Source organism: Microtus ochrogaster, linkage group LG1 (genome assembly GCF_000317375.1).
Source record: "Microtus ochrogaster isolate Prairie Vole_2 linkage group LG1, MicOch1.0, whole genome shotgun sequence".
Lineage (NCBI taxonomy): Eukaryota > Metazoa > Chordata > Mammalia > Rodentia > Cricetidae > Microtus > Microtus ochrogaster.
In genome coordinates this window covers 28,123,555-28,150,299 of record NC_022027.1, presented here as the reverse complement: position 1 = coordinate 28,150,299, position 26,745 = coordinate 28,123,555, and the positions used below count along the sequence as shown (strand labels likewise).

Genomic DNA, 26,745 nt, shown 5'->3' with positions numbered 1-26,745 from the left:
TTCGAGACAGGGTTTCTCTGTGGTTTTGGAGCCTGTCCTGGAACTAGCTCTTGTAGACCAGGCTGGTCTCGAACTCACAAAGATCCGCCTGCCTCTGCCTCCCAAGTGCTGGGATTAAAGGCGTGCGCCACCACCGCCCGGCTGGGCACCAGTTTTTGTCACTGTTTCCTGACCATGGGTCCAATGTGACCGCTGCCTCAGGCTTCCCAAGCCATGCTTTCCTTGCCGTGGTGGCCTGTATTCCTCTTAAACTCTGCGTCGCTCTCGTCAGAAATTTGATTTAAAAAAGCAAGAGGAAAACCGAGATACTATGGCTAGTGCTTTACACTTGCTAAGAGTGATCACAGGCTTAACGAGAGAAGAGCAATGCTGGCAACCACACGCTCTCCACTGGTGTCTCAGCTCGGCTCTGCTAACAGCTAGCCCAGGGAGCCTTACTTAAGGCCCTGTTCCTCTGCCTGCTTGCCTTTCTTCCCACTTCCTTTCAAGTGACACGCGCTCCCCTTTCAGATGACCAGGGTCATGACAGGTTTAAAATTCACGTGCTATCAGCTGTCACAAAGTATTCTTAAAATTCTCTCTAAATTCAGCAAGTAGATGACTCCAAAGCTCAAATCCTGTTCTGTGATCGTGACGGTAAAGGCTAAAGCTAGGAAAAGCCGTGTGTGTGTCTGACACAGTCACGAAAGAGACACTCCCGTCAGCAAAACTCTGCAGATAGGAATTGCCAAAATGAAGCTGGGTCTACCTAGATACCTGGGACCACAGAAGACACTGAAGTCACCATAAAAGAGTGTAAAATAAAGGAAGAGCCTACAGGAAAGTGTGAGGAGATATTCATGTCAGACTGAAGCTCCAGGAACAGAGTGTTCTGCTGGTTTGGACAAAATAATTTACTCCCTCCTGACTAAGCTAGTTTTTGAGTCAAGGAGAAGGTGCAGAATTGTCACGTGTGATTATTATTATTATTATTATTATTATTATTATTATTATTATTAATTTTAGCTAAATGACTATATCCATAATTATTTCCCCAAGACCAGAACTAGCTTCACCGTGGCCTCATTCTACAAGACTAAGATAGTTCTGCTGCTGCGCTGGACAGCTGTTGCCATCTTCCATGAAACCACACCTGTTTAGTTGAAATAGCTCTTTGCTAAACAGTGCCCTCCCCAGATTTTGGAATTCTCTTTAAGGTAAGGACCATATTCTCCTGATCTTGGAATTCTAACCTAACCCAGTATATGGCTCATGATAAGCAACCCAAGTTTATTGTATACCACTATCAGACTCTTCCTGGCCTTATATTCTATCTAGGAAGGGTGAAGAAACAAAAGAATCATTACCCGTGGAAAATAAATGCACATAGCTCCCACGCGGTCTCGACAGGCACCGGGTTAATATTCAGAGAACACTTCTACTCACGATTAGATCACAGAAAACACAGCATGGCACAGACTGCTCCTATGCCCAGGGTTCTCAACCTTCCTAATGCTGGGACCCTTTATACAGTTCTCCATGCTGTAGAGACTCCCAACCATAAATTATTTTGTTGCTACTTCGTAACTTTAGTTTTGCTAATTATGACTCATAATGTAAATATCTGATATGTGGGCTATCTGATATATGACCCCTATGAAAGGGAGGTAGGGGGTCGCGACCCACAGGCTGAGAATCCCTCTTGTGCACTGTCAGCAAAGCCTTGCTGGTTTCATAGTGGGCGTCACAGCTCTGCTGCCACCGTGTGTGATAACACTGATCATGCCAAGTTCATGTTCATTATCAGGACCTCCACTTCTACTTGGCTGAAGGAAGTCTATTTCAGGCTTTTTTTCCTTTCATTATTTTTCTTCCTTATTTGGATCCAAGTTAAATATGCACAATCCAGCTAGACTTTGCTCTTTGCTCTCCTCCCTGTTTGCTGAAGCTTTTTGTATGGCTTCAACATAATTTAAATGTTGCCTGCTTTAAAATCAAGAGTAACAGTACTTAATTGTCTCTACAAACTTCTAAACACCCACATTTTAGTGACGGAAAAAGATGCTCTACCGGGTGACAGAGCTGACCAGGCCATTGCGAGGCTGTCCCCACTCCTCTCTAGTCCTCCTCTTCTAAGGCTTGATTTCATTTCCTGCTGGCCCTGCAGTCCCAAGGACTTTGATTCTACTTAGGTTACTTGGACACACAAGCCTTCTCATGGACTCTTTTGACTCCTAAATACCACACACCCGAAGGAAAAATACAAAGGCCACACACGGGATTTTTCCTCTATACAAACTCCTTGAACCAGCAGTGCTGAGGATTTGATGTGCCCTGTGTAGTTTGCCTACCACGCTCCTGTGAGAACTACCTAACCACTGTTTTCTAGGTACTCGGAACACACAAAGGTGCTCTTAGCTTAGGCCTTATGGATGGGTTTCTAGAACAAATGCAAAAGAAATTGTACAGTGGATTTCGGGTCAAAGGTTACATAGATTTCTCAAAATATTAAGCCCAGCTTACAAGACTTAAGACTCAAGAGTGAGAGAGAGAGAGTCATGGTTCGTGGGAGAACATGATCACTTTATCGTATGTGTAGGAGTGCGGCTTTGCAAGACACAGAACAAAAGCAACCCTGGAACTTCCAAATAATGAAGAGAACACAGGACACTGGAGGACGGGGCAAGTGGAAACAACCGAACAAGTGGGAAGATTAAGTCTGGAAATCAGATTCATTCAACAACCTTCCAAATTATTGTTTTGAGAATGAATGTGGCAGGCACTGAACTATGTGTTAGGATTCAAATGTTAAAAAGTCCTTGCTCTCAAGGTGCAACTGGTACAATGTCAGGTACAGAAATGAGGCCAATGTTATGCAGACAAAGGGACAGTGGGACAACTCTTTTGAGAAGCCTTCGGTACAGGTATCAGTGGCTGCCCTTACTGTTTCATCAGATTCAATAAAGAGAGGCAGGGAAGATGGCACAGAAAAAGGCACGAAGGCTTCCAGAACAAAGTACCTCTTTGTTCTGAGAGAAGGGATGATGCCTGCTCAGGAACCAGAGGAGGGCCAGGCAGCCCCACCTTGATGCCAGCACTGGTCTACCACCAACTAGATGTGAGCTGAAGCGTGTTTACCTTCAAATGTGCAGAAAATGTACCAGTTCAGCAGATGGCTAAAGAAAGATAATATCGTAGAGAAAAGAGAATATATACACATATACATTTCTTTCAGGCATAAGCTTAAAATGAGTACAGAAAAAAGGGACCTGCATATTACTTGTTAACTGCCTTTCAAAATCTGGAAAGGAAAAAAAAATTAAGCATAGATGTTTTCAGAGCAGACTGCTACATAGGAAGTTGTACTGTCAGGGGTGTTATGTCCTTAGCGCCACAGAATTGAGTCGGTGGTGCCCATGGTCATTACTGCATATTACATATTTCACAGCAAGTTGGCGAAGAGCCTAGAGATGCCCTGGAGAACTCAGGTCAAGTCAGCCACCTGGGGCCTACTTATATCATGGCTATATCATGAAAGTCAGGCCATGACTGTAATGTAGCAACCCAAAGGGACCCAAAGCTGCTCTACTCTTGTTACGCTGCCATCTTGGTTAAACATGGGTGTTAATGAACCCGTAAGGCTGAGAAGGCAGGGAACATTTTAGAGAGGTCATCTTAAATCCAGTGAAAGTGCGGAGTTCTAATTCTTTTACGTAAGCGTCTTTTCTGCTTCCCAGGTTCTACACGGTCCTCTACTTTCCCCTGCAGTAAAATGGGTGTGTTAATGGGGGTGAGTAGTCAGCTCTGAAGAGTTGCCCCAAGACACAGATCCCTTGAAGAGCTCTGCAATGAAATACAAGAACGCGCCCTTTGTGGAGCTAGGGATGGGGAAGTCTGAGAGGAATGCAGAGAAAAGATTACACAACGGTGAGAAAAAGACACCAAAAAAAAAAAAAATCTATTCATTAGTCAAACCTATTTGTCTCCAAGATAATTCGTGTTAAATACTGGTGGGTCTTAGAGTCAGTCATTATCCTTAAGTCAAGGTAGCCTTCTGATAGGATCAGCCCTGATGAGAAATATTACATTTTTTCAGAAATGCTACCTGACTTCTCAACACTGAATTATGCAACAAATGTCAAATTCGTATTATCTCTAAAAAACTTATTATATGCCACCATGAGGCTGAAGTGTACTGATGGGATATTCTAGCCAGGGGACTGTTCCGTTCAGGATGTGGTGATGTTGCCGCACTTACAATGGGGCTACTGAAGGCAGCCTGTCTGGAATGAGGCACTTCCCCAGATCCTTCTCCGCTTCCTAGGGCAGTAGCACTCCCGGACAGTTGAGTTGAAGGCTTGCTTCCCAACGGCCCCCTGGGAACTGTCCTGCAGCCCTGGGCTCTGGGCTTTGCCATGTTGCTGATGGAGCCACTGAGAGTGTCTGCGCATTCATCCTCTTCAAAGCCAGCTTCCTGGTAGGACTCGAGCCTCTTGGCTGTAGAATAAAATTCACACTGGTCACCATCGAGAAGAACTAGCAGGCTGAATATGGAAGGTAGTTCCTGAGCTATTGACACAATCCTTTGTTTGTCCTGGCCTCCAAATTCTCCCCATGAGAATCTATAGTCAATAAACTTACCCTACCCTTTATTGGGAAATGGAGATACAATGGCCTAGGTCTAGCATCTTGTCTGCACCTCTATCCACATTCTGTCTGCTACCCTACCGTGATGTAGAACTCCTTGTTTCAAACGCCAAGCCCTCCATCTGTGATTTGGATCCTGCCCTCTGGGTCCCTCAAGGGCTTTCTTTTCACATTTATCATTCACAAACACCAATCTCTCCTCAACCAATTTCAGGACTTTCTGTCCTAAGTCTTCATTGATCTCTTCTCAAGGTCACCTGTGAGCTCCATCTTGCCAAGCCTGGTACATGTATGGATATATACATATACACATATATGTGCATTGTGTTCTTATCCCATTTGAACCCTTAATAATAGTCCACTCCTTCTAGAAATAACTCTTTGGGCTTCTAGCATCATCCCTACCTGTTTTCTCTCTTACACTGGTATCACTAGCTGTTTAGTTTTTCCAGGTGTCTTTCATAAATGTTTATTTCACACATATGTGGATGTGTCGGGGTACATATGTGTGTACATGTATGTGTAGGTATGTGAAGGACAGAGAACCTTAAGTATTGTTTCTCAGGACTCATTGTTTTGTGTTTCTTCCTTTGTGTTTTGAGATCACGGACTTAGAATTCACCATGGAAGGTAGAACGCTTGGCCAGCAAGCTCCAGGATCTGCCTGTTTCCACTTCCTCAGTGGTGGAATTACAAGTGGACACCACCATGGCTGGTTTTCACAATGTGGATTCTGGGGAATAAACTCAGGACTTCATGCTTGCAAGCGAAGGGTTTTATAGACTAAACTACCCCCGCCCCCCAGCCCTCAGGTAGAGTTTGTTGCCTTTTTGTTGGGTTGGGCATTGAGCTTAGAACCTCAAGCATTCTAGTTAAGTACTCTAACACTATGTGTGGTAGTTTGAATGTAATTGGCTCCCCTAAGTCCATAGGGAGTAACATTATTGAGAGGTGTGGCTTTGAGTCTGGGGCCTTAGACCACTCAGCCATCGTGACAACCAGGAAGTCTGGCTTTGTTGGCGTAGGTACTGCCTTGTTAGAGGAAGTTTGTCACTGTGGAGGCCGGCTTTGAGGTCTTTTTTGTTTAAGCTTTGACCAGTGTCTCAGCTGAGTTCTTAATTGCCTGCAAGATGTAGAACGTTCAGCTCCTTCTCCAGCACCATGTCTGCCTGCACACTGCCATGTCCTGCCATGATGATAATGGACGGAACCTTTGAACTGTGAGCCATCCCAGTGAAATGTTTTCCTTTATAAGAGTTGTGGTGGTCATGGTGTCTCTCCACAGCAATAGAAACTCTAACTAAGAAGCTATGCTATATCCAGTCTCCACCCACCTTTCTTCTCATGCCTCAGTTACTGGCAAGCCGCAGGACTGCCTGCTTTTCTCCATCCACACACCTCTTCTAGGCATTCTCATATGATCTGATCTTTGAAATGGAATGTCTTTATGTGCAGCCTAGAAACCTGTGTACTGGTTACTTTTATGTCACCTTGACGCAAGCTGGAGCTATCAGAGAGGAATAAACCCTAATTGAGAAATCGCCTCCGTAAGACCAGGCTGTAGGCAAGCCTGGAGGCTACTTTCTTAATTAGTGATTGATAAGGGAGAACCCAGCCCATGATTTGTGGCGCCACCCCTGGGCTGGTGGTCCTGGGTTCTATAAGAAAGCAAGCTGAGCAAGCCAGCAAACAGCACTCCTCCATGGCTTCTGCACCAGAGCCTGCCTCCAGGCTCCCGCCCTGCTTGAGCTCCTGTCCTGACTCCCTTTGGTGATGAACTGGGATGGGGAAGCACAAGCTGAACAAGCTCTTTCCTCTCCAACTTGCTTTAGTCATTGTGTTTCGTCCCAGCAAGAGTGACCCTAATGAGAACGACCCGCATCTTCAACTCTAACCTCTCACGAGAATCCACACTCGTGTATTTAGCTCTCCACACAACACCTGCAGTTGGTTATCATAAGGCTCTTCTAGAAGATTGACAGTGGTGCAATGTGTGCCTTGACCTCCCTTGAGGCTATCCTCCTTAATAGCGAAGATTTCTCAGGTAGGGTCCTAGTATTTACTATTGACTCCAATCTTCCCATGACTGCCCAAATACACTTTTGATTTTATCACCCCACAAAATATATACCTTAAAATGGTCAGACAAACTCATGTTTTGTTAATATGCCCCAAGAGTCCAATGTGTTGCTCATAGATACTCAAGAAATACTCAAGGAATAAATGAATAAGAAACAGTGATCTTCAGCTCCACCTGGGTGGAGCTGAGCTATTTCCCTTTCCTCCTCACCTTTGCACAGCAGTGCTGTCCTGTCGATATGGCAGCCAAAAAACTTGAGCAATCCCTTCTTGACAGAACATTTGTTCACCGTGTATTATTAGCCCTTTACAACCCAAGACACTGCAGCTACCTGACATCACCTTATTCCCACATTGACAGCAAATCCACTGAACCACACATAAATGACTCAGGACCCCTCCCTTCTTCCTCGTATCCAGAGGCTTGTCAGCACTTGTCCATCATACAAAAACCTATCCTGGGTGTCCAGACTTCTCCCTGTTTCCATTACCTTAGTCAGCTTGGCCATCATCTTTCAACAGAATTAGTGAAATGCCTCAAAACTAGTCTCTCTGCCCCTCTGAAATCCACTCCTCAAACGGTAGCTAGAGTAACCTTCCTAAGGAGAAAGCGGATGAGATCACATCCAGTAAAAACACTTTCCGACGGCCTCGGGATCCCCTCAGCAGAAACTGGGCTCTTTATCCTGCCTTAAACAACCTAACTGACCTTTACCTCCCTCCTGCTTCTACATCAGCGGTTCTCAACCTGTGGGTCACAACCCCCAAAGGATCATCAGAAAACACAGGTATTTACACTTCAATTCATTATGGTAGCAAAATTACAGTTATAAAGTAGCAATGAAAATTTTACAGTTAGGAGTCACCATAGCAGGAGGGACTGTATGAAGGGGTCACAGCATTAGGAAGGCTGGGACACACTGCTCTACATCCTTAGTCTAATCCAGACTCACAGGCTTACTCTGAAAATGTAGCTCTCTATAGCATGAGGGCCTGTAAGAGTTGCTCCCTGGGACTGGAAATCCATTTTTCCTGAACATCAAGATTTTGTCATTCAGATGTTAGACTCTATGTCCCTCTTTAAAAGGTCCTGCCTAGGCACGCAGTCCAAAGTAGCCATCCAGTCCTCATATGACACACTTCATTCTGACTGTCTGCCAGGTCCTGATCACTACTGATCTATTTTTATATTCCTGCTAACTTTTTCCCTTAGAAGACCTGCAAGAGCAGACTTCTTCTTCTCACTTATTAAAACCGCATCAGAGGAACAGACAGTGAGAACATACTCTTTGTCTTGGTGGCTGTGTCTATTCAGCCTAAGTCCAGCTACTGCATTAGATATAGACTGGGGAAAATTGTTTTATACAGTGTTTCTATGTTTTATTTATTGTAATAATTTTGCTATATTGTTAAGGGAGTGGAAAGGCTTAGAAGCAATATCGTCGCTTGCTTTTCTTCTTCTTTTTTCCCCTTTCTGTTGTTTGCTGGTTGAAACAAAGTCTCCTGAACCACGGGATCCTCAGCATTCAGCCAAGGACAGCCTCTTCCCTCCACTTCTGAAGTGCTGAGATTACAGACACGACTTGTAAACACTGACTCTTTCTGAAGCCCTCTAGTGCAGATGAACCCATCAGCTCCCATCCAGACTACTCATTGGACATTTACAGTTTTCCTGGGCTGAAGGACACCATACACAAGGCCTTTGCTTCGCTAAATCATTATGACATTCCTCTGAGTAGGAACTACTAACACCTCCATTTTATCTTATTATTTTATTTGGTTTTTGAGACAGGTTTTTTTTTTTCTATGTGGCCCTAGCTGTCCTGGAATTAGCTCTGTAGACCAGGCTGGCCTTGAACCTGGCCCAACACTCATATTTTATAAGAAAATAAATAAACCTTATTTGTCATCTCACCGAAACAGACTAGATTGGTCTTAAGATCACCATAGCCAAGATTCTGTGAGCTAATGCTATCGTGTTTCTAAATATAGCCATATGCACGAGTGTGGCCATGTTAACACAATGTCAATCTCTCCTGTCAAATTTCTACGAGCTTGAGTTTGTTTTTTCAATCTTAAACAAGTATTTGGTAAATGAATAATGGATGAATAGGCACATAAATTATGTATCTGTGCTAAGGGAAAGTTATGGGTAGGGATTTACAGTTATTGAAGTATTTTTTTCATCAAAAGTCATACACACACACACACACACACACACACACTCATTTTCATCTTCAAAATACTTTTATCTGCCAGGAACTATTGTTGTTCCTTTTGCAACTGAGGGACCAAACAGAGAGACTAAATATTCTAAACAGGGTTAAACAGCTGCTTAGAGGTAGAGCTGGGGTTTAAATTTAGTCTTCTTGCTTCTAAAGCCAACAGTCGTATCCCTACACCATGCTTCCTTAACTCTAAACAGTTAGACTTTGAATCGTTTTTGTTGTGTCGTCGTTGCTTTTTTTGTTGTTTTTGTTGGGCGGCGGGGGTTGGGGGTGAGTAGGTTCCCTGTGGCACTTTTGGCAATGGCTACTGGCACTCAGTGGTTAGACATCGACATATTATAGGGAATGGTGTTGGGATTGATAAAACTTCAAATACTTCAAGAAATTTGTTGGCAATGGGATGCCATTTTTAAAACAACTAAAATTCCTCAAAACTCTCATTAATGGGTTCATGAGATTCCTCTGGGCCATCAATGGGGAAATGAGGATCACATGGCTGTGTAATTAGTATGACATCAAGTAGCTCAGCTATTTGTAGGACAAACTTGCTCAATAAGTAGAATTTCAATGATGGAATGTCACAGACAGAATGACTCAACCTTTACTCATTTTGTGGAAAGTTCTAGAAACATACAGGTCAAGAAAATTACAGTGTGATTCAAGAAAACAGAGTCACTGGAGCTAAACCTCCAGGCCCAGAGAAAATTAAATCAAAGATGGCTGTGAAAAGCCAAGGTTCATATCATATCAATAAGTAAAGTATGCCCAAATGATGATAACAATCATAAAGACAATAAATCCTTCTCAAAGAGAAGCTTCTGCTTTGGTTTTCTAAAAGTCTCAGAATGGTCCAAGAACTCGTTTTCTGACTAACACAGGCATCAGAGTCTGTTATTATTCTCTATATCTAAAGGTAGGTCCTGCATTAAACAAATTATCTCTTATTCTTTTTCCTTACTTAATCTCTGTGTTCTTTTGCTATTTTCTTCAAAAATATTCCGAAATCTGTTTATAGCCTACTACTTGCATCAACTTGATATCTGAATGAAGTAAGTCTGAGACTATGGGAAAATTAGCTTGTTGCAATTTATAATGTGCTCTCCAAAGGGCTGACACAAGTGCGAACACAGCATGTTCCAAGAGCTTTCTTCCCCACATCATCTGCACATCTTCCTTCAAACTACTCACAATAAACTTTTCTCAGCCACGCACGGCATCCCATCTTTCACCCACTTGCAAACAGCGCATTCAGCCAATTGTCCTCCAACCACATCATCCACATATAACTGATACCCCAACCTCTGCTCTGAACTAATTCATTACATTTCATGCATTCCAGGGAGGTCTGATGTCCTGCCTTTAATATGTGAAATTATATCAGGGCAAAATTCATCTCCAGAACTACCTGGCTGTCTGAACGTCAAACCAAATTTGGAACAAGTATTTCCGTGCATGTGTGGTATATGATATGTACATATTCATGTAAGTGTGTGCATTTGAATATGCATATATGCATATTCAATAATACATGTATGCATATGTGTATTGTGGAAGCCAGGGGAAACCACTTTAAATTTTGAGACAGTGTATCTCACTGAAGCTGGAGCTGACTGATTTGGATTGCCAGTTGGCCAGTGAGCATCAAGGGTGCAGGAAAGTCCATCTTTGTCCCTCCAGTGGTGAAGTCACAGGTACATGAATCACAGTTTTTCTGTGGGTGCTGGGGATTCGAAATAAGGTCCTCATGCATCCACTGTAGACATTTTAACAACTGGGCCATCCCCAAGACCCAGGAATATCAACACAAATGTGACAATTTACATGATAATTTATAACTACAATTACACATCTGTCTCCCACACATGAGCTACTTAAATGGCAGACCTCGATTTTATTTTCAAAACAACGATTAAAAATAACAATAATCACAACTTATATATAAGGCCTTTATCTGTGGCATGCTCTGTCTATTTCTGCACAAATTATCTTAATAAAGTTGGATGCTATAATGGACTTTTTCTCTCCCTGAGGCTCGGAGAAGTTACGAGTCTTGCTGAAGTACACACACTTTGCAGGTGGCAGAAACGGGGTTCAGGCTTAAGAAGCCTGACTGCAAATTTGTTATTCTTCAACAGTGTTCTTTGGTGCCTCCACAGATCGACACATTTACAAACTGTACATCATAAAGGCACTTGCCAGACAATCCTAAATTGAGGGACAGTCTACCAAATCCCAGAACAGTGCCTGTCAAAACGGATAAGTTCATTCAAAGACAGAAAGTCTCTAGAAAATGTTGAGTGTCCAGCAGCCCAAATGACGGCTGTTACTGGCATTCCGGGTGTCATCCAGGGACCACAAGAAATGCAAATGAAAATGAAAGGTGCTTTCAGAACGTGAATTTCAGGTAATGATGAGATGTTGATACCAGTTCATCACTCACCAAAGGCATGTCCTGACCCATGTCAACGGGACAAATGGCGTGAGGACACACCAAACCCTCCATGACACCTTTACAACAGTTCGGCATTTAACTATCCCAATGTGACAAGCTTATTTCTTAAATGACATTTTTCAATAGTCTCTCTCTTAAAAGTAGGAGTAGCTTTCTTTTCTTTTTTTCAGATGTCACATTTTAATTTTGATATGCATACTAATCATGTGAGAATGCTGTTAAAATGGGATTTTAATCACAGCTCCATCATTCCTAATACAGCCCAGGTGCTGCTGGTGCCGCTGATGATGCCAGGACGTGGGTCGCACTGCCAAGTTGGCAGGTTCTGAAACACATCATAGTACAGTCAGATGTGTTTAAATCATTTGTATGTGTGAAGGGCTTACCTCCACACAGTGGTATTCTTTACAGAATTATCTTCTAGGCAATTCTTTGACTAGAAAATCCTGAAATACTGGCCATAGAAAACCAGGTACTGCTAATAGCTTTCATTTTAGTGAAAATAGTATGTCTTGAACTATATTCTAGGAAGAATTGGCCCTTTTCCCATATCTGTTTATCCCCCATGCCTCTGTGTGTGTGTGTGTGTGTGTGTGTGTGTGTGTGTGTGTGTGTGTGTATGTGTGTGTGTGTGTACATCTGCATTAAGGAAGACAGAGTGTCAACCAAACAGAAATTGAGCATCCATTACTGCACTGCTTCGTATCCATCCCTTCGGCATCTAGCATGTGTCACGGTGTAGTATGTCACTCAGCATCTATAAACTTCTAAAACAGCGGTCCTCAGCCTTCCTAATGCTGCAGTCCTTTAAGAGTTTCTCATGTTGTGGTGACCCCGACCATAAAATTATTTCTGTTGCCACTTTATAACTGAAATTTTGCTACTGTTACCCCCCATGAAAGGGTCATTCAACTTCCAAAGAGGTCATGACCCACAGGTTGAGAACCACTGTATGCAGCATAAAGTCCAGTATGGGGAGTTCCTTATCCAATGCTTAAACTTGGCATTTTCTTGTAAGAATTATTAGGGATTTAAGTAGCTGGGGAAAATTAAACTTGGCATTTTCTTGAAAGAATTATTAGGGCTTTAAGCACCAGGGGGAAAAGTTAGAGGTAGTTTTTGTAGAATTCCCACACTCACCATTTTCTTCATGGCAGTAGTCAAATCCTGCTACACTACACCTTCGAAAAACCATCTTATTTTCAGTGAGTGTTCCTGTCTTATCAGAGAAGAGATACTGGATCTGCCCAAGATCCTCGGTGATGTTCAGAGCTCGGCACTGAATGGTAGAATCTATTTTCTCATTGTAGAAGTCTATATCACTTTGAATAAAATAGATCTGTCCCAGCTTCACGATTTCAATGGACACGTAGAGGGAAATGGGAATCAAGACCTAATAAAGCGCAAACAATTTAAGAAAATTAAAGTCAGCGACAGGAGGGGAAGAGAGCTCGTTAACGCGCGGAGATAGGAAATTCCTCTGTTAAGTGTGGCCGAAATTACCTGCAGCAAGATGATCATGGTCCAGAACACGTAGAATCCTGTCAACACAGGTGACACGACACGCCCATCCGGCTCGGGGATGTTAAAGAAGAGCATGTTTTCATACCTGCTCAGCCATACTCCGTGACCTTTAAAAAGTACACAGACACCAAGAGGATGCTACAGCGCGTATGCAAATGAAAAGCCACACCCCTCAAGAGAAACAGCTGAGAGTCCATGCTTCGAACACTCATTGTCTGCTCTCTAGAACAAGCTCAAACGCAAAGGGCTACACAGTCTCTCCTCCTTGACTCTCCCTCTTAATCTCTTCCCAGTACTGTGGCAAAGAGGAAGAGGACACACTCACCAGCAGTGTTTGTCAAGCTAAAGCATGGGAGAAGAAAACACGTAGGAAAAATTAACAAATAAAAATCTCTTACCGAAACCAAACATAAGATATTATTTTGGAAAAAAATAAAACTGCATCAGATGATACTGACAAGATATCAGCAGATAATTGAATTTTACCTACCAAGGGCACCAGTTAAGCACATTACGACCAGAAGCAGGACACACCAGAGGACATCTGTATTGGCTCTTCGCTCTAATTTGCTACGCTTATACCGTGGGCCACTGTTGTTCAGCATCGCTTTGGTCTCATGACCTGCACGGAAAGAAGAATGGTTCTGAAAACGTGCAAAGCGAAAGCAGAGAACAAGCATCGCAGTTAAAAATCTCTCTGGCTGACAGTTTAATCAGATATGGCTGTATAATGTTTTGTCACTCCCTGTATTGATTTAGGAAAACCAGAATCTGTGGTTAGGTTCATCGGGGCACAATTTCCCTTCCGTGGGTTCCATTCTGAGTAAACGAAGCATGCTAACACATAAGATACGTAGAGGGGGACGTGATAAAGGGTGGCAGAGAACGAACCTGCATAGACCACGATGCCCACAACAGCCTCTGTGTTCCGAATGGTACATCCTCTTAGCAATAAATTCTCTTTGCTGAGGCCCACCCGTTCTTTGTTGGAGTGTTCTCTGTAAGAAAGGCAGCAGATAGATTTATTTTTAAATGGCAGAGGGAGGGAGGGAAAACATCAGTCTTTATCCTGAAGGTTCTATACCCCGTGTGGTAAGTTTGACAGCTCAGAGGAAAGGCTTCAAGTCCCAGGCCCATTTGCTTTTGCTGCTGTAGTTAACCTACTGTGAGTAGGAGAAAGTGTCAACAAATTGCAACTTCCCATTACTTCTAGAAGTTGCTATCTGTCACAGTCCCTTCTTGTAAGAACTCAAAAATATTCTCAATAAAGATCCTGCTTTTCCAGGGCACACTGCATTTGAAAATGTAATCATTGGTGAGGGAGACAGTCTTGATTGAGAAAAGTAGCAGCTTTGATTTGGCTGAAATTGAGCATCTTGCTGGGCACCGGCAAATGGTGGCTACTTAAGCCATTAGATGAAAGACCGACGGGAAACTGTCTAATCAAAGGTGAAGGCTGACTTCGTTGATAATAGGACGGGGCACATCACAGGCTTCAATGTTATGGGAAAGGAAATGAAGGCCCCAGGTTCTGTATCAGAGAATTACAAACTTAAGTCTGTGGCTTCTGAGGCTCTGGGACGCCTCTAGAATCATAAACAATATTTTGTGTGTGTGTGTGTGTGTGTGTACATCTTGCCATTCTTAGAGAAAGAATCTGATTTGTTCAACAGACTATGAAAGTGCCTAGAGACAGCTGACAAAATAAAAGGTCCAGAGAAAAAAGGCAAATTTCACTAGAAGGACACAATTGGCCAAACCCAAATGTGGCAAGGGCTTCTAGCAAATATGGTGTGGCTCACTCAAAGAATGTCTGGGGGGGACAAAAGGAGAGAAAAAGGCTCACACAGGGAGGGAGCAATCCGCTCAGCCTGCAGTGGGGCAAATGACCCCATTTCTTGGGACAGAAAAATTAGATATTGATTAGCTAAATGTAACATGTAGAACTTACTTTGGTTCTGTTTTCAATAAGACAGTTATCAGAAAACATTCTTTTTTCATCAGCTAGAAAAATATGAACATATTCCTGGTATTAAATGAGATTAAAGAATGGTTTTGATTCTCCTTGAGTGGGATAATGGGCTTTGTTTTCTTGTTAATGTCCTTATCTGCTCTGCATATATGGTGACGTACCCACAGTGAAGTCCTGTGTCATAGGGCCGGGAAACAGAGTAGGGAAAACGGCACAAAGTTAGCACCACTGTGAAGTGGCCACGGCCGACGTGGAACCTGGTGTTCATCTCACTTTGCTTTCCACTTTCACACATTTGGAAATGTGTGTAACAATCAGTTTCAAAATGATCAAAGCAATAATTGGGTTAACCTACAGTAGCAATAAGAGCACGGGGCAAAACCCAGTGAAATATTTACAAAAACAAGCAGAAATCACCTTTCACACACTGTGAAAGTGTCATCTTAATGTTATCATTAGGTTTTGATTTTTATCATTAGGTTTTCTAAGCAATAACCACTAGACTGTAAGCTGTTGTTGTTTCTTACAAGTAAACATTGTCAACAAACCTAGCACCCTGACTCTCTGGAACAGGGAAGAAGATAAGTGAAACCCCTACAAAAGTTTCATTTGTGAAGAAAGAGGAAGACAGACCGGCCTTTTCGCTCTCAGTTTTACAGGCTTTATTCTACCTGGGATCTGTGCAAAGAGATATCAGCTCAAGAGGCATCCCTGAACCTAACCTAACTCAACTCTAGACATCCAGGAAATGAGATCAGGAAAATTTATGTCCTAAAAACAGGAAATTGGTGGCAAATTTTCTCCAAGAATTATGTCTAACTTTTTTTTGTAAAAATTAAGTTAATGAGCATTAATTGGCTGAAAGTAATAAAACATCTAAGTGCTAAAGCCAAGTGTGAGACTGGGAAGGACCACAAATTACAGGTGTCTTTGCAAGGGGTTGAGGATGGCACTACAAGCGTTGGAAGCAAACTCTGCTATGGCTTCCCACACTCTAAGTCAAGCTTCCCAATCAGTGATTAACTCTCTCCAGCCGGAACTGCGCAGCTGCTCTTCTAATTCTCACAGCGGGAACAGACCATCCTAAGATATCATTTGCAGACACAGAAGCACTCCCTTCCAAACCGCAACATCTCCTGGGTTAATATGGAGCTCACTATGTTTGTCATGGTGATGCATATCCGTCATCTCAAAATGATGAGATGGAAGAGCAACAAGGCAGAGTAAATTCAAGGCCAGTCTAAGCTATGCAACCCCCTCAAAACATTCTTATATCACTGGAAGAGATTATAGGAATACTTTTAGAGGGTTTTATTGTTTAGATTGTTTTATTATCATGGAAATGAGCATTTATTAGATTACTTAGGTATAGCAAATGAATGATGGCCAAACTTGAAGCCGCTAATGATTTACATTGGACATAAATACACAAAGACATTCTGTCCACAAAGGTAAGTTACACAGCACTCACAGAAAGCCTCGGAATCTGCTGAGGTCATTGTTTGGACTTTCACATTCTATCCTACTGGAAAACTTCTCAGGATCAACTTCAGAGTCCTAAAAATATTTTGCCAACATCACAAAAAAAGAGAAAGAATTCATGATTAAATCTCAGTATTTAAACATTGAATTATTTTGGTCAATTCTTAATACATATAGTAGCATTTTTTTTTTTTTGCTTCAGAGTATATGCTGTAAATTTCCTAGATTTAAACAAGTTAAAAATGAAGAAATTACAGACATAATTATGGGATCCATAAAGGGATGAGAATAACCTTGGGATGCTCAAATGGTATCCACAGAAACAGAAGGAGCTTTTTCAGATCAATCACATGGTGCAAGTTATGTGTGCACGCAGGGCTCGGTATCAGTTTCCACTCATGGAGCAAACATCAGAGTCAATAGGGTATGGAAAATATTTTGTTGTTGTTTCCTATAATCTGATGGTTGGCTCAAATAAGCAGGATGTAAGATCTCACAAAATTCCCCCATGGAGCAAACAGGTACTTTATTATTCTGTTATGAAACCAGTGAGGATGCAGGTAAGATGACTAAAAATCAAGTTGGAAGACATGGCTTTATGAAGAGCATTGGCATGGTGGCTCATGATTGGAATTCTAGAACCTAGGACACTGCGGCAGGAGGTTTGCTATGTGTTTAAAAGCAGCTGGGGCTATTATGTAGTGAAGTTCATCCTGGCCCAGGCTACAGAATATTTATCTTCTCAGAGAGAGTGGGTCTGGCTGTAGCTACTGGAGTAATATTTTTATATCACCGTAGTAAACATGGAAAACATGAAACATATGATTTGATTTGTTAATAATGCCTATTGAATTTTTTGATGTACTAGACTCTACATTATGTATATTAACTATATTAACTAATTTATTTTTCACAGTCCCAAGTGGCTGTTGCATTACAATCCGACCTAAGCACAGCCAAGGAGTCACAGAGGACTCAATAATTTGCTCAAGTTCTCAAAACAAGCTGCAAATTACAAAGGAGGTGACTGTGCTCATGCAGAACTGAACCCAAAGTATGCCTGTTAGCTGACTGGCAGCAGCTTAACACACATTTAATGTTGTAATAGAATTCTAAGTTGCATAAGGTGCTATCAAATCATGGGCATAGGGCTGCTTATAAAAGTTTCAAAGACAGGGAGTCACAGGCAGCTGAACCACAGAGGAATCTGCATGAAGATCCAATAGATGGAAAGAGGGGTCCAATGTGCAATGAAATGCTAAGGTACTAGAATGCTAATACAGTTTTATTTATGTATATAAGATGAAGAAATTCCAGCTTATTAGCACTTCAGGTTTAAATAAAGACCATTAAATTTTCAATTCCTTTTTTGCTGTGGGACAATGGTCTTATACCCTATAAAGATTTGTCACTTGTATTGCTTTAATAAAATGCTGATTGGCCAATAGCCAGGGAGAAATTATAGGCAGGGCGACCAGAACAAGAGAATTCTGGGAAGAGAAAAGGCTCAGTCTGCAGTCATAACCCAGATGCAGAGGAAGCAATGTGAGACTACCTTGCTGATAAAAGGTACCAAGCCACGCGGCTGACACAGACAAGAATTATGGGTTAATGTAGGATGTAAGAGTTAATAAGAAACCTGAGCTAATAGACCAACCAGTTTATGATTAATGTAGATCTCTGTGTGTTTCTTTGGGACTGAATGCCTGCAGGACCGAGCAGGACAGAAACCTCTGTCAACACTTTATCTCAAGTGCTTCCAAACATAGAGACAGGAAAGTGATACTTAGCTATGACATGCTTTTCACATGAATCAAACAACGATGCTAAGAAAGACACATTATCTTCATGTTAATATGAGGAAACTCAGCCATAATGTATTTGAATAACTTCACAAGATCATTACCTTGTGAATAAAAGAAACAAATCAGTGGCAGAGCAAAAATTTAATTATTCAAATCTGTGTCAGTCTGATTTCCCTTATTACAGAAGATAAACAGCCTAGAAGTTTGTGGCGTGAGAAACCATAATTTTTTTAAACTTAGGAATATAGGAAATTAGACATGTTAGGAAAAATAGTGAAAAGACAAAATATAAAACCCTAAGAGTAAGAAAATGAACTTAGCAGGTGATTATTTCTACTACAAATGTACTCTGCTGGGTTTCTCATTAGCTGTGCCACACAATCTGATTGCAGACCCAAGTGTGTGAGCACCAATGTCATTTTTATCCTATTATCTATAAAACATAATACATGTCCGTCCACTGAAATCTGAAAATGGATTAAGCCTTCTACAATTCTATTTTGCCAGCGGTAAAAATTAAATTAAAAATCTCTTTATCTAGCCCATGAAAATGAGCCCGGACATTTCCTGAGGAAGAAGGATGCCCATAACTCTGGCAGGGAAGACACTCTTTACCTGCTCCGCATACCCACGCACCACCTGCCGCTGCTTTAAATTGCTCTCTCCGTCAAGGCCAGAAGTCTCGATGTGACAGATGCCATCAGGGTCTGTGGAAAAGAGTAAGACCATGTCTGCAGGGATGATCTCGTTACAGGAGAGGCGAATGAAGTCCCCCACAGTGACGTTTTTCCAACAACAGTCCGTGTACTTTCTTTCTTTCCTGAAATCGAACCGGGGGATAATAAAGATAGAAAACATAGTAAGAAGAAACACAATCATTTCTTAAAATCTTAGTGTGAGATTAAATGCTAAAGGAGACACTACAAAATTGGTAAGACTAAAATTTCACAGACGCCACATTGGGAAAATGTAGTTATTAAGTCCCTTAAAGGTACTCTTTCAGCTCTTTCTCCCCCACTGTGGGATGTCGAACCCTTTCGCTGTGTGAATACAAGTCTAGAACAGAATTACAACGAACATTACATGAATATATTCATATGTAGAACAGTCCTTGCATGTGATTCTGAGTCAGGTATCAAGGACCTGAAGGGGCGACAAGACTCGTGGTCTGACCTCAGAGAGCCCTGTGGCACACACCTATGCTGGATAATTAAGGAAAATCTAATAAAATGCAATACCCATACATGATATTAAAACAAATATATACCACGTTATCACCTCTGATTCTCACCTAATAGAAACAAAAGCAGCCTTCCATGTCCACAGACTCTCTGAGGATTCCAGCAATTGCAATTTGAAAATATTTGAAAAGAAAAACACGTACTAAAACATACAGACTTTTCTTCCTGCTATCATTTCCTAAAGAAATGCAGTTAACAACTATCAACATCACTTTTGCATTGTGTCAGTACTGTGAGTACGCTAAAGATTAATTAAAGTGCATAGGGAACATGTGTAAGATAAAAGCCGACATATCATATCATACAACATATCATATGAGGGACTTGGGCATCTCTGCAAGTCTCCTCTGCTCCCCCACCCTCTTTCCAAACACTGACAGAGGAGTTTACCCTGAGGCTGCAGCAGTTTGAAGGGTTAAGCAAATATAAATAAGTAAATAAGTACCTAATATCAAATATAACTGGGAGAAATCTTTGATTATCTTAAGAATTTTGTAGTCTATAGAAAATGGCAAATCCATAATTTATTTTATTTTTGTTTTGCTTTTCAAAATCTCTCTAGTGTCTATACATAATACTGAATTCTTCCAAGAAGGGAAGTAACAGAAGATATAAAAAAAAGTAAGTAGTGATTATACTTTGAAAGCTCAGTTCTATATGCCACACATACCTAGGAAAGGGATTACTGGGTATTCTAGAAATTTCATTCTACAGAAAATGGAGTCACTAAAGTTCACACAAAAAAAGGTGTGTCCCTGCTTCTGTATGCTCATTCCTGTGGCAGAGTAACGGACTATTGAGCAGCAGCCTAGTGAGAGGTTACAGTAGACAGGAGACGAATGGAAAGTTGCTGAAGTAATTCAAAGGACGGATGAGCAGGCTCAGAATTAAGGCAGTAGCAGGACAAACAAGTAAAAGGTTAAATGAGGACATAATTAGATAGCAGAGAGAGCCATTTCCTGACTTGTTCTGCATGTAAACAACTTCAGGGATGGCAGAATGGTTCTTCATTGGCATGATGGGGTGACAGAAGGTGCCTGCCGCTGTGTCCCAGATTTTGGAACAACTAATAACGTCTGAGGTGAGACAACAAATTCATTTCAAGACGTTTTCACGTGACATGAATGAGGTGGTTGAGGTGTACACCTAGTGTAAGCTTCTAACGCAGTTGCTGTGCGTAAAGATGTGGATGTAGAAGCCCGAGGTTCATAAAGAGCAAATGGCAACAGGCAAAGAAGGATACAAGCATCCTTAACAAAGTCTTAAAGACGACAGCGAAGGCAAAGGGCATCCAAGAGGAAGTAATGTCATAAAAACCAAAGGAGACGAAAATTTCAAAGAGGGAGGAACATTAGTCTGAATCTACAAAGGAAGCCTGTTGTTGTTTACCAAGGACCAACACACCTAGGGCATTTGCTCATCAGGAGGTCTGACGACCTTCAAAAGCAGGATGATCACATGAACTCTGTTGAAAGGAAGAACGTAGGAGTAACTGTTGGTGATATCTAAAGGTCAGAAAATAAACTGGACCACGGAGGGCATGCGTTGTATCCACGATTTGTTTAAACCTTCCTATTGTGTGGGTAAGTGGTCCTCCTGAAGCCCAGGGATTGAAGACCTGCTCCCCAGTTCATGATGCTATTGGGAAGTATTTTGCATTTAAGAGCTGGGTCCTCATGGGACCATGTTATTTGCATGTGATATTTACCCATAGAAATAAACTACATTGTGATTGGCCAGATATTATGAATAAGAACCAAATTTTCAGCCTGGAAATGTCAACATTCTTCTTCTAAAAGTTTGCTTCATTTAACAGCCCCTTTGCTTTCATCCTAAATTTTCTGCAAAATATTTTGGCTTCCATAATCTTTGTAATGTTCCATGGGCATTTCAATTAGCATACATAAATCAACATGGTATGGCTTCATAGCCTATTTTTACTTCTTTTTATCTCTATTGTTCCAAAGACAATTTGGGGAAGAAAACATAATAAACATTATTTCTTCCATAGCCCTGAGCAGAAAAAAATTGTCTGGAATACAGATAAAAAGATATAAAGTTACCCAGCTCTCTTATAAAATGCAGCCATGAAGTGAAAGAATGGGTGTTAAGACACTAGACTAGAGCATTTCATCACTAAATGTATATGCAAACCAGGTAAAAGGACCCCAGAGGAAAGGCTAAACCAGGTCTCCCATTGGGCAGTTAGTATCTAGGAAACAGGGCAATGTTATTATGTCTCACATGCTAATTAAATGACTTGCCCATGTGTCAAGAAACCCTCTTGCTAACTGGCACTAACCTGCCATCATAAAGCTAGCGGCTGCCCTTTATTTGCTTCTTAAAATACACTCATCACTGTGTTTGCTGTTTTATCCTTGTATTCAAGATGAAATAAAATAGCCGTTTAGCTGGCTTATGTAATCTGCCCAAGGCTACAGAGCCAGTAAGTGGGAGAAAGGTAATAACATTTTAGAAAAATACAGAGATCAAAGACATATTATTGACTATATAATAGTGGCAAAAGTCTACAAGTCTACACTTAGAAGAATCTGTATATAAAATGATTACACACATATATATTACGCACATGTGCACATATATTGTGTCCTCCCTTTTTGCCAAATTTGGTGTTACCTGGTTAATCTCAAAAGTGACAAAACCTGGATTTTGTCATTATGTGGCCATCTTCCAGTTAGTGACCAAAGGTCAGTGCGGTCTAGCATGACACCTCTCTTGTCTCCGGCATTTCCTAAGTACTCAAGGGTTACCGAGTGACTCGTGGAATTGGTGCTCTGAATCACAGACTTCGGCTCTACAACTACTTTAGGATTTGATAGCATGTATCAGAGCTTCTTGTTTCCTTCATAAATAGCATAAAAATAGAAGTAATTTTTTTCACTATTCAAATCCCCTCACATCATCTTATAATGATGAAAAATCAATTCTTTTCCTTGTTTTTTTTTCAATAGATCTGTAAAGAAATGTGAGAGCTACTGAAGAAACCTAATTATGAGCAGAATTCAGGCGTTAGCGTGAATACCACATCTCCAAACAAGCTTCCCCTGAACCTTTTTCTCTGATTCTCATATTCATAAGAGAATATTAGGATTCTTGCAAGTTGCCCTGAGCCATGCTGTGTTTTTAGTATTCACTTACATCTAAAAAGAAGCATGGAGGAGCTCGTATCAGCAGCATCATGGTTCAACTCATAACCTGAATTCTCTCCTGGATACACAGACTTTCTCTTTACATACTGCAAATGACATTACACAATAACTGAATTCACCAAATAAACTCTCTCCATTGGATGCCTCAGGCAAGGCTACAATAGATGTTTCGGGTTTTATGAATAAAACGAATTCTATTCTGACTTCATAACCCTTTGCTCCATAAATAATTGACTTCTCATGTTCCATCCAACTTTTCATATCTATTCAAGTTTTTCTCTTTCTCTTGATCTTCACTGTGGTTCTCATATCCAGGCTGGCAACTATCTTGTCTCAGTCTTCCAAGTGCTGAGATTATCGGGCTATGTCCCTGCACCCAGCTCTCAATCCAGTTCAGATCCTTTCAGTTTCCAATGACTGAGTCAGCAGGGTTTTTGTGATTGACAGTGACTCGTATTTCCCCTCTAAGATTTCGACTAAATTCACTGCAGAATTTTAAGAAATGTTAAGCAAAATCAATAGTAACAACTGGTAGTGTAGTTCACCAGTAGAACACTTGACTAATACGTAAAAGATTATGAAGTCCTAGGTTCAATCCCTGGTATCAGGAGAGAGGAAAAAAAACCCAGTAACAACAGCAGCACAACAAGGGTCCTGATCCTACGTAAGGGCAGAAGGACCAACATGCTTATAAATGCTACAGTGCATTCCTTAGCGACACAGCCATCCCACTTACCTACTGTAAACTTTGGTTATTAAATTGTTGATCTGCTTATCGATTTTGTATTTCCGGTAGTCCTCCAAGCCATCCTTAATTGCAATGATTGTGAGGACCACCACCAGCGGCAGCATCGTGATTTCCTTTTGGAAGGCTTCTACCAAAGGCACCCAGTTCAGGACCACGAGGAACAGGAAGTATAAATTGGCAGCCCTGCAAGCCAAGCACACACAGGGAGGTTTGTATAGAACACTCCAAGAGCTGAAATAAAAGAAGCAAGGCACGGCTTTTGTTCTTTTGCCTAAATCGGGATTAGCTGGAATGGTCAGTCACAGGACAGAGAATTATCAAAATCTAACAAATATGAAGTATTTATATCTATTCAGGACATTTGGCTTAAATCATATTTGAAAAAATATAAGATTTTCTTATTAAACATATAATAGTGAATATTTGGCTGTGGTAGTCTTGAGTTATGTAACACATTTTGAAAAGAGGAAGTACTGTTTTCTCTTTAAAAGCTAAAAAGAAAAACCCAGGCACTCTGAATTAACCCATTAGATTCAAGCAAGGCTCAAAATTTAAAGGCCAAAAAGAGCAGGGAGGCCGGGGATTTTCTCTTCTTGAGATGTTCTGTATCTTCTCACACTATGCAGAACCACAGAGCTCAGGGAAATTCTTCCATCCCCAAAATTTTATATATTCAAATTTTAAAAACGAACAAACAAGAAACCTCAGTTCTGCATAGTCATCAGGAATTTTCCTTTCCCTTCAACCGCGAAACTCCTTAAAAGCATAATCAATCCATCCACATGTCTCCTTTGCAATCTCCAATGTATTTTGCTCCGAAGTTTTCTTTTCTAACTGTTTTTGTTAGATCCGTGGCTTCAGTTGTTTCTCCATGGATCACATTCAAGTCCACAGCTCAAGAGAACACTGTAAATTTTGAAGTTCCTTTACTTATCAAATGTACTAGATTACAGTCTACAGACACAAACACTGTAGCCCTTAAGGCTATCAATCTCAGAAAGTCATGCCTGCACTCTAACATGGCACCAACTGCACACAGAACCTATGAAGTGCAAATCGTGACCGTCTCTCTCTGGACTGAGCAGCTCGGGCATTTCCGACACAAGGAACTGCACAGCCCAGCAGCTCTTTGGTCCTGGCTCTCCTTCGGCTGGTAAGTTTTCTAGTCATCACGGCGTGTCCATCTAAGGCTCCCTTCCCAGTTATTTCCCCAAAGCTAGTAGTATGTGTCCTGGGCTGTCCTTCCCTTCGTCCCCACGCTATCATAAGCACGGGTCCCCTGACAACTACACAGCAGCATCCTAAATGTCATTTTTTATTCAGTTTATTTCTAAGTCCTTCCTTGTGATCATCCCACCACCTCCATACAGACCCAAGCAGGCTTTTCTCTAGCTCAGAATCATGCTGGAGGTATGGAGTCTTGAGTCTCTGTTTTGACAGCAATACTCCGCTGGTGGGCTTAGACCCGTCCGCCCATTATTTTCTATTGTTCCCAACACAGACACTAGGTATCATACAAAAGGAAACCTCTCAGGCTTCAAGCAAGGCTTCTCTGTTGAGGTCTTTGTGTTTGAACTGACATGCCTTCCTCTACATGAAATATGCTCTGCCTGTTCCTGGGCAGAAGACGCCCGTCCTCCATGACCGAGTGTCACACAGTGTGACTTCTCTTGTTCCATGACTTCTCTTGAAGCTTTCACTTAGATACCTGCAGGCCCACTGTGGCCTCTCACTGTCTGTACACACATGTGGATAACCTACAGAATCCATAAGGAAAGTAGCCGGTTATACCTGCATTTTCTTCACTGCCCAAGATCTCAAGTCGGCTTCGATAAATGCCTGTTAAATTGAATTACATCATTGCTTCGCTTAATAACATCTTATTACATTTGCTTAAGAGTCTCTTTCTTTTCCCCATTATCAAGTAAGAAAAATCTGCAATTAAAATGCAACATGGCTTAATAGAAAGGACATTGAAGTAAGACAGAGAAGGCCCAAGGCTATGATATCCACTCTGCTGCTTATTCCTGGTATGGCCTTGGCTGAGCCACAGATGGTTTCCTATCTGAAGATAACACAAGGGAACAGCATCTCCTCTGATAAACAGAAGACATCCTTCTAACTGTAAAGAACTGTGTGAACCCCAAGCACCCTCGCTCCAGCCGGGACTTGAATCTAAGTTGCCTTGGGGGCCTATATATAAGACCTATGTGAACCCCAAGCACCCTTGCTCCAGCCGGGACTTGAATCTAAGTTGCCTAGCAGATCTATATATAAGCTAGTGCAACAGGACCGTGAGAATGCATGGGTTGGTGGAAGTTTCAATGGAAGAAATGAAAAGCATTCTGAGATGTTAGTTTCTCGAAAAGTACCACAGTACCTGTGAAACTGCTCAAATAAGTTTCTCGGCACGAAATTCAGAAGCGTGTACTTGGTTGTCCGTATCCGGTTATTCATGTAGGTTCCAGAAAACCTTTCATACTCATCTTTGAAGCACGGAAGGTGAGGGATAACGACACGATGCTTTCCTGCCGGTTTGGGGGTCGGGGAGGACTTGCCTCCACAGACGAGCAGTGAGGAATAGCTGTATGGCCTTTCGTCTTCATGCTGGGTTCTCCCATTCATCAGCCGATGCCAGTGATGTCTGGCCCACTGAAGAAGCTCAGTCATGTCCAAGATGCAGAGAGACCTGGGTGGTGCAGGCGATCTAGCAAACAAAAACATGTTTCCCATAAGCCTCTGCAAATGTGTAAAAGAGAGCAGTTTTCTAGACCAGACAAATGCATGGCCTAGTGTTTCCACAGGTAAGGGGGTCTACAGCTCATCTCTGCTACTCCTTTTAAATCAAATTCTTGTTAAAGCATGCACCTTTTTCCTCATGAAAAGACAGTGCCTACAAGCCCTTTCTATAACTTGGAGTAACCATCTTGGCTTTAATGTATGCAAGTCTCTTTGCTTCTCTGGCCATCAGCTTTCTCCGTCTTGAAACCGGGTCATGCGTCCATGTCAGGAAGTTGTCATGAAGCTTACATGAGTGGCCTGCAAATGGTCCAGCCTAGGCCTGGTAGACATTTAAGAAGTCTGTGTGGATCACAAACAAGGCTACAAGTCCTTCCCATCCCTGTTCATCAAGAGCGACTCTTTCTTTGCCTTATCAGTATCTTTCTCTATCTCAGCCACATGCCTCAGTCTGGCTAAAGAAAGGAACAGTAGGGGGCTGAAGAGATGGCTTAGAGGTTAAGAGCACTGACTACTCTTCCAGAGGTCCTGAGTTCAATTCCCAGCAACCACATCGTGGCTCACAGCCATCTAAAATGAGATCTGGTGCCCTCTTCTGGCATGCAAGTGAAAGACCCCAGCTTAGCTGCTGTAATGCCATTTTGCAAAGCCTTCACACAAACAAATGTAAGTTCTAGGT

At 41.7% G+C, this 26,745-nt stretch overlaps 1 protein-coding gene across 1 annotated transcript in view; it reads right to left on the bottom strand.

The window, feature by feature from the left end:
* Atp10d (ATPase phospholipid transporting 10D (putative)) overlaps positions 1-26,030 on the bottom strand; it is a 62,518-nt gene extending 36,488 nt beyond the window's left edge. Inside the window, exons 1-9 of the mRNA XM_013350823.2 lie at positions 25,708-26,030; positions 23,316-23,510; positions 18,784-18,988; positions 16,353-16,438; positions 13,801-13,907; positions 13,400-13,531; positions 12,889-13,016; positions 12,526-12,778; positions 4,238-4,476 (exon numbers count right to left, since the gene is read on the bottom strand). Coding sequence (XP_013206277.1) covers positions 4,238-4,476; positions 12,526-12,778; positions 12,889-13,016; positions 13,400-13,531; positions 13,801-13,907; positions 16,353-16,438; positions 18,784-18,988; positions 23,316-23,510; positions 25,708-25,997 — 1,635 coding nt within the window. The 5' untranslated portion in view covers positions 25,998-26,030. The remainder of the gene's footprint in view (positions 1-4,237; positions 4,477-12,525; positions 12,779-12,888; positions 13,017-13,399; positions 13,532-13,800; positions 13,908-16,352; positions 16,439-18,783; positions 18,989-23,315; positions 23,511-25,707) is intronic.
* Positions 26,031-26,745: the final 715 nt, after the last annotated feature.